We start from the raw sequence: 15,186 nt of genomic DNA, 5'->3' as shown, positions 1-15,186 counted from the left end.
GCCCTCTATATGGAGAAAAAGGGGGATCTGGTGATTAAACACAAAACCTGACAGCTCAACCAGGCAGCACCCAGAGATGTTCCCTGAGGGCTAACACGACCTGCTCCTACCAGTACAGTGGTAGATGACTTCATACTCATCAGTCCTGTCCCTCCAGCTGCTGTGAGAGTTGGATTAACTGTATCTCAGGGCTGTGAGATGCTTCTACAGTGCAGCCACTAACATAGGCAATGCCAAGTCTTCTGCTCTTCCCACTCACAAAGACAAGCATTTGAGAGCCTCGTGCTCTTCAAGAAGCGTGCACCATGAAGGACCAAGCTCCTCCAATTCCCACCATTAATGTGTGACAGGACCTACCTCACCAGGTCTCCTGCAAGGTTGTATGACATGTATGGCTGGGACCGAGTCTGTGGGCAATAAATACATCAGTGACTTTGTGGAGGTGGAAGAGACCTTTTTAATAAACAGGATTCAAATAATAATAATAAAAAAATCCCTCTGAACTGCCACTGCGAGAAGAGTTCAGATAACTAGCACAGAAGATGATGCTGTATGTGCACGATGGAGGGAGAAGGGAAGAAAAGAACAAGTTGTTACCAACTTGATGAGCTTCCTCAGTAAATCAGCAGAAACCAGCTCAGCTCAGCAAAACTCTCCAGATAAAATACTTGGTGGATCCATCAGAAACAACTCAAATCAAAATAAAGAGAAATCCCTACATCGGAAGGCGCTACATTAAAATAACCAGCGAAACACTGAGCGCCGCTGGAGCCGCAGCAGGGGCAGGGAGACAGGGAAGATCTGCCAGTCGTTCCTGGGCTCAGGAACAGCCACACGGCCAGGGACTCGCTCGATCCTGTCACAGGCAGTGTGCGTGTGTGTGCTAGAGGGGGTGGCGGTGGCAGGGAGGTCAGGCTATCGAACGAGGTGGTGGTGTAGAGTGGCAGCAACGGAGGGTGAAGGGCAGCACTCAACGATGTCAACTCCATCTTGCTCTGGTGGCTAGTGCAAATAGTCGTCTACTCTGGCAAAGGAGCAGGAGCCCAAGCCCACGCGAGCCATGAGCCGCAAACACTCCGAGGCCTGGCCCAGGGCAAGCATCAGCGGGGGCTGCTTTGGCAGGTTCTGAGATTCTGTGGGGGCAAAAAAAGAAATCGATTTAGAAGAGGCATCCTGGCCGCGTGCTGGCTCAGCCACACTCGGGTCCCTCTCAGTCCCACCTGGGCACCAAGCCCAGCATCCCCGGCAGAAGGCTCTGGAAGGAAGTTAGGAGTCCCGCTGGCTCTGCACCGCTGCTCCTCCTCACACCCCACCACCCATGACATGTCCCACGTGGGGCCACAGCTCAACAGGGCCTTGGAGAAAGTACTGCTGCCAAAGCAAGAAAAAGGCAGTGGAGCTCCTGCCGCCTCAGATTTTGGCAGAAAACCCTCAAAGCATGAGAGATCAAAGCTTGGAAGAATAAGGAAAGGCAGGATTGTCAGCAAGGGAGAGGCAACCTCTCCATCTCTCCCACTCGTGTGAGTCTACACAGCAGCACAAGCCCGAGACAAAGTCATTCACTGGTCACTGCTTCCTTTCAGCTTCATGGTTGCCGTGTGTGCAAGAGGGAATCCTCAGCTGAGCTGGACAAGGTGTCTTGTGACCTGTGTGACCAAGCACGTCCAGACACCATCTTTCATGTCTCCCTGGTGACACCCTTCAGCAACTTGTCCAGGCTCCTCAAGCACTGGACAAACAACATCTAGAACCCTGCTGGACACTTGCCCATGCTGACTGTCATGGGAAGGGACTCTCCTTCCCAAACCATACAATTTCTGTTCCTTTACTCAGACAGAAGAGGAGCTCTCATGGATTTGTCCATCAAGCTGTTCCTTCCCCCACATGATAATCTCTAAATCTCCTTATGGCACACTCAATGTGAGGTGCACAGACCCACTAGGAAATATGTCAAGGGCCCTGTCCAGAATGAATCGATCCCTTTCTTGCAGACTGGTGGCACATCATAACCTCATTAACTCTACAGCCATTTCTCCATCATGGGATTTTCTGTAGCTGAAGATGCCAGGAGGGTCAGCAACGACATGCCAACTCACTGACTGCAAGCACAAGACTTCCAGCAGGGAAAGCTACTGCATTTGCTACAGCAGGTTCAAGACAGGAGAGTTAAAGACAACAAGCTGTTGGGCCAAGGAACGTGCTTGTCTAAGGACAATGGAAAAGCAGGCTCATTCATTCAGCTCTGAGGACACAGAGAAGGGCAAGAGACTGCTCACACCTGGATCCAACCATGATCCATTCTGCTGACACAAAGAGCAAAGCTCCTCAGAAAAAGGGGGGCTGTTTTGCTAGCTAAAGAAAACCAACCTATAACCAGATCTCTGCACAGAGCCGGGTCCTCTCAGCACAGTGAAGACCAGAAAGGAAAGAGCAATAGGGCTGGACCGTTACCACAGCCCTGATTCCAACACTGGAAGGCAGGCAGGCTCTCTAGGATCTAGCAGGCAGAGCACATGATGGGAACCTGCAGAGGCAATGCTCGAAGGGAAGACAGCATTTCACTCTGTGTGTTCAGCACGAGCTCAAAGGTAACTGGAATCAGGGCTCTCCTCTGCTTTAGAGCCAACACTATGGAAACCTGCTCCACTTACGAGCTGCTGCAACAGAGCATCTGCATTCCTCACTGGAAAACAGGATGATGCCAGGACAAAACTCTGCCAACTCAAACTGTATGGAAAAGAGCCCTGGTAATGCCAGCAAAATGATTCAGGGGGGTTCAGAGCAAGGAGGAAGAGGGGCAGGAAATGCATCAAAGAGATGGTTTCTTCAGTAAGCAGGGGAGGAAAATCCTAAGGAGCATCGTTGGAAGCAGCATTGAGGAAGACCCGAGGAAGGGAGTCAAAAAAAGATGAGATCAGGAGAATTTGTTCTCTGCAGGCTTCCCTCCCACCTCCCTCCCTGCATCGCTGCCCTCCCAGTGCCCAGCAACAGAGAGGCAGAAGCTAACCACAAGTATTCTGAAGTTAACGCTCACAGGCTCGCCTGCCACAGGACAGCCCTGGAGAGCAGGTATGTCCAGCGGGCAGTGCTCACGTAGGAACCAGGCCTTACCCAATATAGCACTATTAAGAGCAGCACACACAGGTTCCCTCTGGATCGGGTCCAGCTGTTGACCGACGGGGCAGTTCCAAGGGTCTGAGTAAGCTAACAAGCTAAACGCGTCCTGTGTGAGAGAACAGAGAGGCACAGTGAGGTCACGCACGGCACAAACACACGGGAGAACCGCCGAGTCCGTCAGCCGGGGCACCTCCTGCCATCGCCAGGGTGACAGGTGCCTACCTCCTGAAAAGAAATGGCCCTTTTCTTCATGGCAGCAAGGGACCACACTGGGCCATCAAGATAGTGGATTAAAGAGGGTGCCCCCTCCACCTGGCAGGGGAGCCAGCACGGGAAGGCAGGTAGAGTGTCACCTGGAGAGAAGAAGAGCGAAGGCAGGCAGGAGCTGTATGTGGCTCTCCTGTGCCGAGAACTGGGTCTAGGTGCTCTACGTTCACTCAGCTTCCACCTCTGATCCCCGTGCAGACCCCCTCTTCCTCACCAGGTGCAGAAGTGGGGGCCACTCCGAGGTCTGCAAGAGAACCCATGTCCCCAGTCCTGGCTCGGAGAACTGCTGCGATGCAGTGCAAGGCCCAGGCTTACCTGAAGCATCTTTTTGTGCACTGTGTTCTTTCCATATTCTCTGCAAAGCTGCTCGCTCAGCATCTGCAGCTCCCGTCCAAACTGGATCATTCGCTCCGTGGCAGCATGGTTCCCTCCACAGAGCTGCCTCTGGGGACAGCTGTCTTCTAGAGGAAAGGCAGTGGAGAAGGAACAGTCGTCTCTCATTCCCCACCACTGCCCACTCTGGGTCATGCTACCCATGAACTCCCTCCCCATCTGGAGCAGGCAGCTCCTCCTGCTCTAACTTTATCCCAGTGGAAGCTTTTCCTGATCCTTGCACGACAACAGCCAGGAGTGGTTTATTCATAGCACCTCTGAGGTACAGGGAAAACTTGAGCTCGGTTTGTTTAATGCTTGAGGGCTACCAACAAATCCAGTGGTCTGATAAAATCACAGGAACTTGCACCTCCGGCTGTGCTGCCCTTTCACGTGTGTAATAAAGAGCACACAACAGGGAAACCCCCAGTCTAACAAACGCTGGACTCAGAGATGCCATCATCACCCATTTCCCAGTATTAGGTGGCCACAACAACCACTATAACTGGAGGAATTCCCAGTTTCAGAGGTAGTGTAGCCAATTCATCCCTTCCCTCTCAGGTAAAGCACCCACAAACAAGACAGAGCCAACCACACTGCGCTGAGGACACGTGGCAGCTGGGCACTGACCAGCCTTTCACATCGTTCCTCAGCTGGAAGAGCTGGAATTCACGACCAGCGCTGAATAAACCTTTGACTCCTATTGCTTTCCCTGCTCCACAACACCACCAGCACTGCTTCAAGACTATGAAAAGCCAGACCGAGTTTTAGTTCCAGGACAGACTCATTTCCCCTGTGAAACAGGCACCTGCAGAACTTCATTCACTGGGGTGGGGAAAGAAACACAAAGTACATCAAATGTTGTGAGCTGGGAGGGACCCACAAGGATCATGGAGTTCAACTCCTGTCCCTGCACAGGACAATCCCAACATTCACACCATGTCCCTGAGGGCCTTGGCCAAATGCTGCTGGAATCTTGTCAGGCTTGGTGCCATCAGCACCTCCCTGGGGAGCCTGTTCCAGTGCTCCACCACCCTCTGCCTCAAGAACCTTTTCCTCATGGCCAACCTCACCCTCCCCTGCCACATCTTCCTGCCATTCCCTCTGCTCCTGGCATTCGTTGGTGGCCAGAGAGCAGAGATCAGCGCCTGCCCCTCCTCTTCCCCTTGGGAGGAAGTTCTAGACCCCCATGAGATCTCCTCTCAGTCTCCTCTTCTCCAGGCTGAACAAACCAAGTGACTTCAGCCTCTCCTCGTCCCCTTCCCCTCTAAACCCTTCCCCAATGTTGTGTCCCTCCTCTGGACACTCTCAAGCCGCTTTAGATCCTTTTTCTCCTGTGGTGCCCAAAACTACACCCAATACTCGATGTTTTTTTCCCCTCAACCCAATCTGAATTTTAACTCCTGCTCCTAGCTCCTTCTATTTCCCTTTACCCCTCCTGCCTCTGAGGCCCTACCCATGCTGGATTCATCCGTCTGCAGGATCTCTTCGTGTTTGTAGGTGCCATTCATTATCCTGGTGGATGAATTTTCCAGGACTCCATTGGGGTAATGCTCAGCTTCCATTTCCATCTCGCTGTCACTGAGATGAAAAGAGGTAAAAAAGGTCAGATGTCTAAATTAGAAAGGGAAGAAATGAAGAGCTCAGATGCCAAACGGTGCCCATCAATGGCCAGTAAACCAAGAAAGGTGCCAGTTGGGCTACAGGGAGCCAGATGGTCTAATTCAGTGTAGCAAAAATTGTTGCAGGCTTCTGAAGAGAATTTATGAAACAGGTTTCTGTTCTGAAAGTGCCTGTCACAATTACAGGTGCAGAGCGCTTCTCATTTTCCCTTCAGGAAGCAGCACCTCGGGGACAGCAAACAGCAGCCAGATAACAGGCTAAAGAGGAGGGAAATCTTGGCTGTGGTAAGCCATCAACCCTGGCAAAAAAATAAAACGCAGAATACAAGGGCTCTGAACAGGACAGCAGTCTGAACAGGATCACTGAATAACTGCTGGTTAACTGAAACGATGAGAAAGTCTTCCTGGGACCTGGGCTCTACATTTTAAAAAAAGAATCATAAATCCATTATCATTATCAAATGATTCTGGTAAATTGAGTTTGAACAAGTGTTTCTCACTCAGTGATGTGCTGTACGGCTCTCAAAAGGTCACGACAGAGACTCCAAACTGTCCTGCAAACTGGGCTCAGCACAGTACTCAGAGGATGAGTGCCAGCTGCAATTAGCAGGAGATTCTACTCAGCACGAGGATATATATCCTCTGCTCCAGCGTGGCCTCAGGCAGCCCTGCAACACCAGCCGGGACAGTGAGCCCAGAGGAAGCTCCATTCTCACTGCGGCTCAACACGCTCCACGCTCCAGTAAATGCAGCACTACCTATCCCCCCCTCCTGGACTGCCTATGGCTCCGTTGAGAAGAGAGGCTTCCTGAAGGTCTGACGTGCTGTCACAAGTATGAAACAAATTACTGTTGATTCAGAGGCTCATCTGGAAGGAACTGGGCAACAGGTAGAGGAAGCCCAAGGAAAATATTCAAGAGCACAATGCACTGACCCGGTAATCACTTGAGCTGCTGCCTCACTCACCAAAGGGCAGGCAAGATGCTCAGCACCAGTAATCAACTGGCTGAGGCAGCAGCAAGAAAAAACAGGCTCAATGGGAGGGCTTCTGTGCAAACTACCATGCTGGGCTCTGCCAAAATCAGTTTAATGGGACAACCTGGTGTTTGAAACAAGAACATCATAATATTCCTTATGAGATGAGCCTCCCAGCCTGAGCCAGAGCAGGGGAACTGCAACAAGCTTGTGTCTGCTGGGAATAATAGTGACTCTGTAGATCCAAAGAGTCATTCTGTTGTTCAAAAGAGCAAGACAGATGCCCTTCTGGCTCCTCAGAAAGCAGACTGAGCCCTCTCCCACCACGTCACCCTCCTCAGGCAACTACAAAGGCAAAAAAAAAAAATACCTGGTTTCTTGGTTACTCGTACTACTGTGCTGCTGAGATTTGGTAGAATCTGTAGAATTGGACTCAGAATAGTTCACAGATGAGGGGGAGGAGGAGGAGGAAGATGAAGATGATGAACTCAGCGTTGGGTATTTACTGTGACTCTGTTTGCTTTTTGTGGACATGACTCCATTGCTACAGGTTGGACTATCTGCTCCTGGAAGTCAAGAAGAAAGGGACAAATGAGACCAGACTGACAGTATCACTCTACTGTGAAGTCAATAATTTAGTAAGAGAGCAGGTCCCAAAGGAGGAAAGCAAAAGAAGATTGCAGACTCATCGTTCTTAAAATCAATGGGGTTTAGAGAAAACTTAAATTAATATACAAGGAACCTCCCTGCTCACCAGCAACAGCTGAGCTTAAGGAAGTTCTAAAAATGGGCCGTAAATAAGAGATCAGCGGAAACAGCTGACACAGATACAGAACTTATTGTTGAAACATGAAGCACAAATGGTTTGTAAAGAAGTTCAGAGGTAGCCACCAATATTTCTCAAAAACCCAAATATTTCTCATAAACCCTTTATCCAGGAAAACTATGAAAGCCCAGGTGAAAACTGGGTCACAAGAACTCTTAGCAAGCAGAGCTTCCCAGGCTTTCCACAACCTATCTTCCATTAGGGATACACTTGGTTCACACAACACTCCTCTTAAATAACAACAATCCCCTTAAAGATCACAAGCTACCCTTCCTCGTTGAGGAGAAGCGACATCACTGGAAGGAGAGCCAGGCTTGAAATCTCATCTGCTGCCCCACCAAAGGTGGCTATCAAGCTGTGGAACTTGCTGACACAGGACACAAACCTTTAGTCATTACCACAAGTTTTATATGGATTAAAAAATGACTGGCTAAACTTACAGGGGGTATTTAACACCAAGACCACTGAAAATCTTTAGGGGCTCAAATAATATTTTGGAAAAACTCACTATGGGCTTGTCTTCTTCATGTGATCTTCCCTAGGCAACCAGTATGGACCACAGGATCTTGGCTAGATGATGCAACCTGGCACGGCTGTTCCTCCAGAACTGACGCTGATATATCCCAGTTCATCAGCTGATCTCACAATTATATTTGTAACTAGGGAATTTATTTATATTTTTATCACGACAACACAAAGATTCAAAGAACGGGTCGTTTTGTGCATTTTAATGACAAAGATGCAGGAGACCATGCACCACAGTTCTGCTTAATCCTTGAAACACAGCTGATGAAATTATCACTATTTTGAAAGCACTAAGGTCTGACAGAGACAGCTGTGGAAGGGGGTGTCCCATGTATGGAGACAAATACACACGAATGCTGCCTTGTGTTGCAAAGGGTTTTCTGTAGGAATCTCCTGGTTGAAACCAGGTATTACCAAGAGCTTTTATGGACTGGTGGGATCATTTCTGATTATCCAGTCAGGGAAACATACCCAGGGTTTCTCACAATTCAATATAGGAAAACAGAGATACTGGCTTGGGAAGGCAAGTGACAGCTTGGAGGCATTCAATTGTCTTCCTTTCCCTTAAATGTTTGCCTCTCCACAGCATGTCACATGCTGCAGCGGGAATATTGAACACTCAGATGGCTGTGAGCAGCTCGGACTGTTTGCAGGGGCTCTGCAGGTCATATTCCCTGGCACACTCCTTCTTCAACATTCCAGGTCAGGTTGGTCAGGGCTCTGAGCAACCTGATCTGGTTGAAGATGTCCCTGCTCACTGCAGGGGGGGTTGGACTAGGTGACCTTGAAAGGTCCCTTCCCACCCAAACCATTTCTTGATTCTATGATTTCCCTGGCTCTGCTACAGATGAGTTCATCTCAGCTTCAGAAAGCTGTTTCATTTCGTGGCACCTCCCCTCTCCCACAAAAAATACCTGTCGCTGCAAGAAAGGCACATTCAGGAAATCAAGAGGGGACAGAAAGAAGAGCAGAGCAGTGAACTGATGCTCGATAGCTGCCAAGAGCCAGCAAGGGGGCCAGTCTCCCTTGAAGCATGGCAGGGGAGTCTTGGGCAGACACCTAGGGCAGATACCTTGAGTGTCCTGGTCTATCTTGTTCTTCCCATTTCAAATCCTAAAGTTTCATTTCCCAAACTACACAGAGTTGATGCTTCAGAGATGAGTTTTGCATGTACAGAACTGTTCCCTTCTCACATGCTTAGAGCTTGCAAGGTGAAGTCCATGGGAGAAGGAGAAGCTCTCATACAAGGCATCCCCCTGACCTTTCGCTCAGTTGGCCAGAACTGTGCATCTTCTGCTCGGTCCTTACTGGAAAGCAATTCTTTTGCAGACTCCAAAGTACAGGAAACAGGCTTTGTTTCCCAGACCTTCTCTTACAGCTCAGCCAGTGAAGCACTGAGTCATTAGTGGCTGCACTAGAAAGCCACCTTCAAAAGCTGCTTTATTCTGAAAAAAATCTGCTCTGCAGACAACCATCTGTGGAAAACAACTAATGCAAAACCGATTCTGTAGCAGTGTGGAGACACCCACGACAACAGGCTGTCCTCACTACTGGGTATCAGAAAGGAAAAGAGCATTTCACAGAATAATGTACAGAAAGTAGCAGGTAATGTGATACACAACCATGTCCACCTTTGATACTTGCTCCTCTCACCAGGAGACACAGAGAACAGACTTACCGGTACTATGAACGTGTGAGTTGCTTGATCCGTGTCTAGGACTTAAGCTGGGGGACCCGGGGTAACTGTCCTGGGATCTGGGGCTGCGGGCACTGAAACAACGTACTTCACTGTCTGTCCCATTCACCATCTCCACAAACTGCCGACACCTGATTTCATAGGAGGGAAGAAGGAGAAAAGGGCGCGTGACAGCCAGGATGCTCTGCACTGAGGTTTCCTTCGTCACTGAGCGGAGAAGTCCTGGAAACTGCACGGGAGTTAAATTTCTTGGCTTTGAAAAAGACATTTCAGGCTCCTGGTACCTTTGTATTGTGAGTGCTTTGATAATGCTATGGGAGGAAGGAGTTCAGAAACTGCAACTTGGATGCTAATGAACATTGAGACATTCCCAAAAAGCAAGTTCCATTGTGCTAAGAAGAAACTGTTCCTTTACAGCACGCTTTCATCTCCACTCCCTCTGCAGGAACTCCAGCATTTAATTGTATGGGTTTGTTTGTTTTGGTTTTTTTTTCCAAGCAGATACTAAATTTGCCAAACATCTTAGTTCACTCCATCAACCTAGAAATGCTGGTGGCCAACAGTAAATAGACAAGGAAGGGTAAAAAATGCAATATCCACAGTGACAGGACAGTGAGGACAGCTTCCCCTTTAGCTCTACTGGGAACAGTCCTTACACATCTGAGGAGGCTGGGGAGAGCCACTCTGTGTGGCTGGGACAACTGGGACACACAGGCACTTTTTTTCCTTTCATCTCTACCCCAGATAGCCTCTTCCGTACACCTGCCTTTCTAGGAACCTTCACAGTGTCTGCCATGTGCTCCAGTGTTGAAAGATCTCCACAAGACAAGGAAAAGCCATCCATGAAGGAGTTTCTGGCAGTCAGCAGAGCTAAAATCTCACCCGCCTCTGCCTAAGCTCATGAGGCAAAGCCACACTAGGTCTGAGCAGCAACAAAAGGGCTACGTCTACATTGCCACAAGCACTGAACCTGAACCTATGTCCTCTCCCACCTGCTCCCAAAGGGTTCTCCAACAGTTCGAGTTCAGACCAAGGTGTGCAGCTGGTCTGGAGGCTGGACAGCCTCTTTATTCCCTTCTTCACCTAGACATTCCAGCATTAGGAGTATAAAAGTACTCGTACTTACTTTAACATGAAGAGCAGGTTGGGGTTATGTTCTAGGAGGCCAGGATAGAGCTGCTGGGTGGCTTCTATAGCCTCTCCCACTCTGCCTGCTAATACTAGCTTCTGTATTCCTGAAAGGAAAAGGAGACTTATTGACACACAGGACAGGCCAACAAGAATCACAAAATCATGGACTGGTTTGGGTGGGAAGGGACCTTTCCAGTTCATCCAGTCCAACCCCCCTGCAGTGACAGGGACATCTTCAACCAGATCAGGTCACTCAGAGCCCCGTCCAACCTGGCCTGGAATGTTTCCAGGGATGGGACTTCTGCCACCTCTCTGGGCAACCTGGGCCAGTGTCTCACCACCCTCACTGTAAAAAGCTTCTTTATATCTAGTCCGAATCTCCCCTCTTTTAGTTTAAAACCATTTCCCCTTGTCCTACCACTCCAGGCCCTGCTAAAAAGTCTGTCCCCATCTTTCTTATAGGTCCCTTTAAGTACTGCAAGGAAGAATGGCCAGAAGAGTTGTCTCACATATGCCACCCAGCTCCCCACTAGCACCTTGCACAAGGGCTTTGGAGAACTGGGGACCACAGTTTATTCTGTTTATTCTGGATTAGCATGAGAAAAAGACTGTGAAAATGAGGGAGGATCTGGTAGCAGCTCAGAAACATGGAGCAGAAGGATGTGAAAGATGAAGTGGGTGCGCTGGGGTAGGTGCTCTGGGACTTTAGTCCTTTAGTTGCAGAGCTAGGCAGCAATGGAAAAGAAAGCAGGACCCAGCTGGATGGGAGCAAGTAGGCTGCTGGGGAAATGACAATTTCAGAGGGGAAGCCCCTCAGTCACCCCCACGTTACCTCCTCTGGCTGGTTCATGCTTGGAAGCGTATGTATGTCTGAGCATTGGATAAGCAGAGTATTCTTAGAGGGTCTGTGGGCTTAAACCACAGCACAGTACTGTTTCCCCTATTTCCCTGCCTCTAAGGAGAAGTAATTAGACCAACAAAATGGGGCTCCTGCAAGTCCCACCTCCATGGATCCCCAGAGAAGTAACCTGAGCTTGGTCTGCAATGAGGATGAGCTAACTCCAAGAATCAGCTATTGACCAAGCTAGAAACAGTTAAACGAGTTGTACACTCCCAGGAGGTGCAAAGACACAAGGCAGAAGCCATCTATCATCCTGGGTGTTCAGGTCCCACCTGTGTTCCTCCAGTTGGTCAGAAGACGCAAGTGCAAGGCTTGAGATCCCATCCCTGAACACCCAGAGAAGCAGCTGATCTACAGAGGTTCACGTTTGATTTTTTTTCCTAAGTGTACTTAAAACTGAAAACTAAATGGACTTAAAACTAAAAATGCATTGCACTTCCATCTCTTCCATTTTTCTAGGACTCCTTACAAACAAGAGAGAGGAGGTTTGGAATCGCCTGTGAGGTGGTTTGGAATCGCCTGTGAGGTGGTCTGGAATCGCCTGTGAGGTGGTTTGGAATCGCCTGTGAGGTGGTTTGGAATCGCCTGTGAGGTGGTCTGGAATCGCCTGTGAGGTGGTTTGGAATCGCCTGTGAGGTGGTTTGGAATCGCCTGTGAGGTGGTCCTTTGCAAGCAGAGGCTCTAATAACAACAGGCTGACACTTTTGCAAGTCATGAGCAGCTGAAAGCCCAGCCCAGCAATCCTCATTAGCAACCCCCAGTAACAACCTGCAACGACTTGTCTTGGCTCCTGTTTCTCAGTGTCTACTTGCTTATTATTGTAGCTGAAAGCTCCAACCAAAGACGTGGCTCTCACACCGATGTGTGTTGCAAAGTCTCCTTCATTTCACTCTGTTTCTTGCCCGTCTGTTCTCCTGTCTCGCGGCTTTTGACAGCTCTCGTCTTTGCCTTGTTTGCCAACTCTCTCTCGTTGCCTTTTATATTTTCCCCTCTTTTCGTTTCCCCATCTGTGTTTTCCTCACACCTCTTATTTAAGCCCCAATTCCAGAGCTCTGCAGTCCTTCCCTCCATCTGCCTTGTCACCTGTCCCTCAAACAAACAAGACTGCCCTGTCTCGCGTGCCGCCCCTAAGACTTTCCCAATGAAAACCACCGCAGCAGGAACACCGGCTGGGGTCGGGGTGGCATAACACATGACCTGGAAAGCACAAAGCTCGTCAGCACTAATGGGCAGCAACTACAAGTTATTCTGGGTACTAAGCAGAGTCCCCAAATGAACCTGAATGCTGAGTAAGCGTGTGCAATGTATGGAGAGCGAGCAACAACGAGGCACGATGCTCCCGATACGTAACAGTCACATGAGAAAGGGTTCACAAAGGGAAGGGGAATGTACAGAGCAGGTCACAGCCTGTATTCAACAGCCAGGAGAATGCAGAAAACACACCAATGTTCTGTGACTCTGCAGGCTGAGCCTGTGAATAGAAAAGCTAAAAAAAAAAAACCCCAAAAAACCAAACCAGCAGGAGAAAGCTGAACGCCGCCTTCTGCAGGAACCAAAAGCGCTTCCAGCCTTATCAACTGAGGGATGAACCACTCCGGAGGGAACAGCAGGAACCAAAACAGACACAGAATATAAATTCTTCACCTAGTGGGAGCTAAAAATTTTGGTTGTGAATTTTCAAAATCTTTAGTATGCAAAAAATTTACCTGAAAAAAAAATGTGCAAAGGGACTGGAAGGCTCATGAACTCTGGGAGCTGCAGTCAACATGGAGCGATGTGTCTGGGTCCCTATGACCATGCTAATGAAACTGCCTCTGCTGCAACAGACTGCACTGAAGGATCCAAATCCAGAGGGATCTCTGGTGCACAGTGACCTCACTTCAGGTGAAGTCCAAGGTAACCATTCTATTCTCCAGCAGTTTGGCACTTCCTCCAAGAAAGCACCTTCTGCCCTGCATATCATGTTTAGCTGGAATGTGTGAAACTGCTGGTCTCAAACTGAGTCACAGAATCATCAAATCACAGAACAGTTTAGGTTGGAAGGGACCTTAAAGCTCACCCAGTCCCAACCCCCCTGCCAGCAGCAGGGACACCTTCCACTAGACCAGGTTGCTCAAAGCCTCATCCAGCCTGGCCTTCAACACTTCCAGGGAGGAGCAGCCACAGCTTCTCTGCCCAACCTGGGACACTGGCTCACCACCCTCACACCAAAGAATTTCTTCCTCACATCTCATCTCCATCTCCCCTCTTCCAGTTTCAAGCCATCACCCCTTGTTCTGTCACTCCCTGCCCTTGGCCAAAGTCCCTCCCCAGCCTTCCTGGAGCCCCTTCAGGTACTGGGAGGCCACTAGAAGGTCTCCCCAGAGCCTTCTCTTCTCCAGGCTGAACAGCCCCAACTCTCTCAGCCTGTCCTCACAGCAGAGCTGCTCCAGCCCTCGCATCATCCTCGTGGTCTCCTCTGCCCTGGCTCCAGTAGCTCCATGTCCTTGTGCTGTTGGTGGCCCCAGCACTGGAGGCAGCACTGCAGGTGGAGTTTCATGAGAGCAGAGTAGAGGGGCAGAGTTAACTCATCTCTTCCAGGATTCAGCTATTAATTTTCAACAAGACTGATGAAAATTAACCAAGCTGATTAGAAAACTTACTCTCTTCAACACCTGCAGGTCACTTCTCAGAGCAGAGAGGCCACAGAAAGAAAAGGGCAGTTCTTCAGGCAAAGACAGCAGAGGGTAGAGGCGACACAGTGATGATGGGAAAAGCACTCCAAGCAGTGGACCCCAAGCTCTACTGACCCACAGGCAGCACTGCGAAGTCAGCAGTGTGCTGTGGGCAGCTTTGGACTGTCGTGGAATAACTGTTCTACTTCCACAGCACCTCATTCCTCTGCAGAATCCTGCAGGTAACACGTGGCCAGCGTGCCACGTTTTGGGAACGCTTACCCAAGGGACTTACTTTGTCTGTTCTTTATTGAGGTCTGTTCTTCCTGGATTGCCGTGTCTGTGACTCTGGCAAAGGCAGTTGCTGTTGAACAGTACCCATGATGAACCAAATACGACGAAACCATACTAGAAAATAAGAAAATACAACCAGATGAAGAGGCGTTGGTAAAACAGGGTAAGGACACTGGAGAAAAAAAAAAAAAAATCAACAAAACAGAAGTTATGATTTTGGTGACCACACTCAGCTTGCTTAGGACATAACCAGGGTCCTACTTCTGCATCCAGACTGTGTAAATTTAGTAGACAGGTATCTGGTCCTCAACAAACAGAAGGGAGACTCTAAATTCACCTTAAAGGGGAAAAAAAACCCCAAAACAAAACAAAAAAACCAAACCACAAACCAAACCAAACTCCCAAAGCATATGCAGGATTTATTTAATTACTGCTGTCCAAGGGTCACTCGTAAGAGCTCAGCACTGTGTTATTGCCAGTGCCATCCACTCACAACGCAGATACGGGCTGCTCCTCCTACACAGCCAGAAAATCTGAACCTCAGAGAGGCTCAGGGCTCACAAGTACATCTGAAAAAACCAACAAAGGTTCTGGTCCTGAATTTCTTCCATCATTTATTTTGCCAGTAATTATATCTTTGGTAATTGCATCTCCTTAGGAATTGTAGACATTCACTGATATTTTTTTCTGCCGATTTACAAAGAGTGAGCATCGATTTTACAAACATTAACACATTTTTAAGTTGTATATTCAAAAAAGCACGGTGGGAGAGGTAGGATCACTGTCAGAAAACAAACACAACAAAA

The 15,186-nt window shown here is 49.0% G+C and overlaps 1 protein-coding gene across 1 annotated transcript; it reads right to left on the bottom strand.

The window, feature by feature from the left end:
• Nucleotides 1-437: 437 nt before the first annotated feature.
• Nucleotides 438-14,493, bottom strand: LOC104531134 (ran-binding protein 10). Its single transcript, XM_010175929.2, has 8 exons — nucleotides 14,382-14,493; nucleotides 10,527-10,635; nucleotides 9,383-9,531; nucleotides 6,724-6,919; nucleotides 5,213-5,337; nucleotides 3,700-3,845; nucleotides 3,112-3,223; nucleotides 438-1,133 (listed from the first exon to the last, which is right to left on the bottom strand). The coding sequence occupies exons 1-8, from the start codon at nucleotides 14,491-14,493 to the stop codon at nucleotides 1,003-1,005; spliced, it is 1,080 nt and encodes a 359-aa protein (XP_010174231.1). The 3' UTR covers nucleotides 438-1,002.
• Between the last annotated feature and the right edge of the window lie 693 nt (nucleotides 14,494-15,186).

This window comes from Antrostomus carolinensis, unplaced genomic scaffold (genome assembly GCF_000700745.2).
Source record: "Antrostomus carolinensis isolate BGI_N321 unplaced genomic scaffold, ASM70074v2 scaffold24629, whole genome shotgun sequence".
Classification (NCBI taxonomy): Eukaryota; Metazoa; Chordata; class Aves; order Caprimulgiformes; family Caprimulgidae; genus Antrostomus; species Antrostomus carolinensis.
Note: the sequence above shows the minus strand (reverse complement) of the source record. Positions and strands in the feature narration are given on the sequence as shown.

Coding starts and splice junctions, on each gene's coding strand:
- LOC104531134 (XM_010175929.2), bottom strand. CDS start 14,493: ATGGTTTCGTCGTATTTGGTTCATCATGGGTACTGTTCAACAGCAACT. Junction 9,532..10,526: donor AACCTGCTCTTCATGTTAAA/GTAAGTACGAGT, acceptor CTATGAAATCAG/GTGTCGGCAGTTTGTGGAGA. Junction 1,134..3,111: donor TCTTAATAGTGCTATATTGG/GTAAGGCCTGGT, acceptor TTGCCCCCACAG/AATCTCAGAACCTGCCAAAG.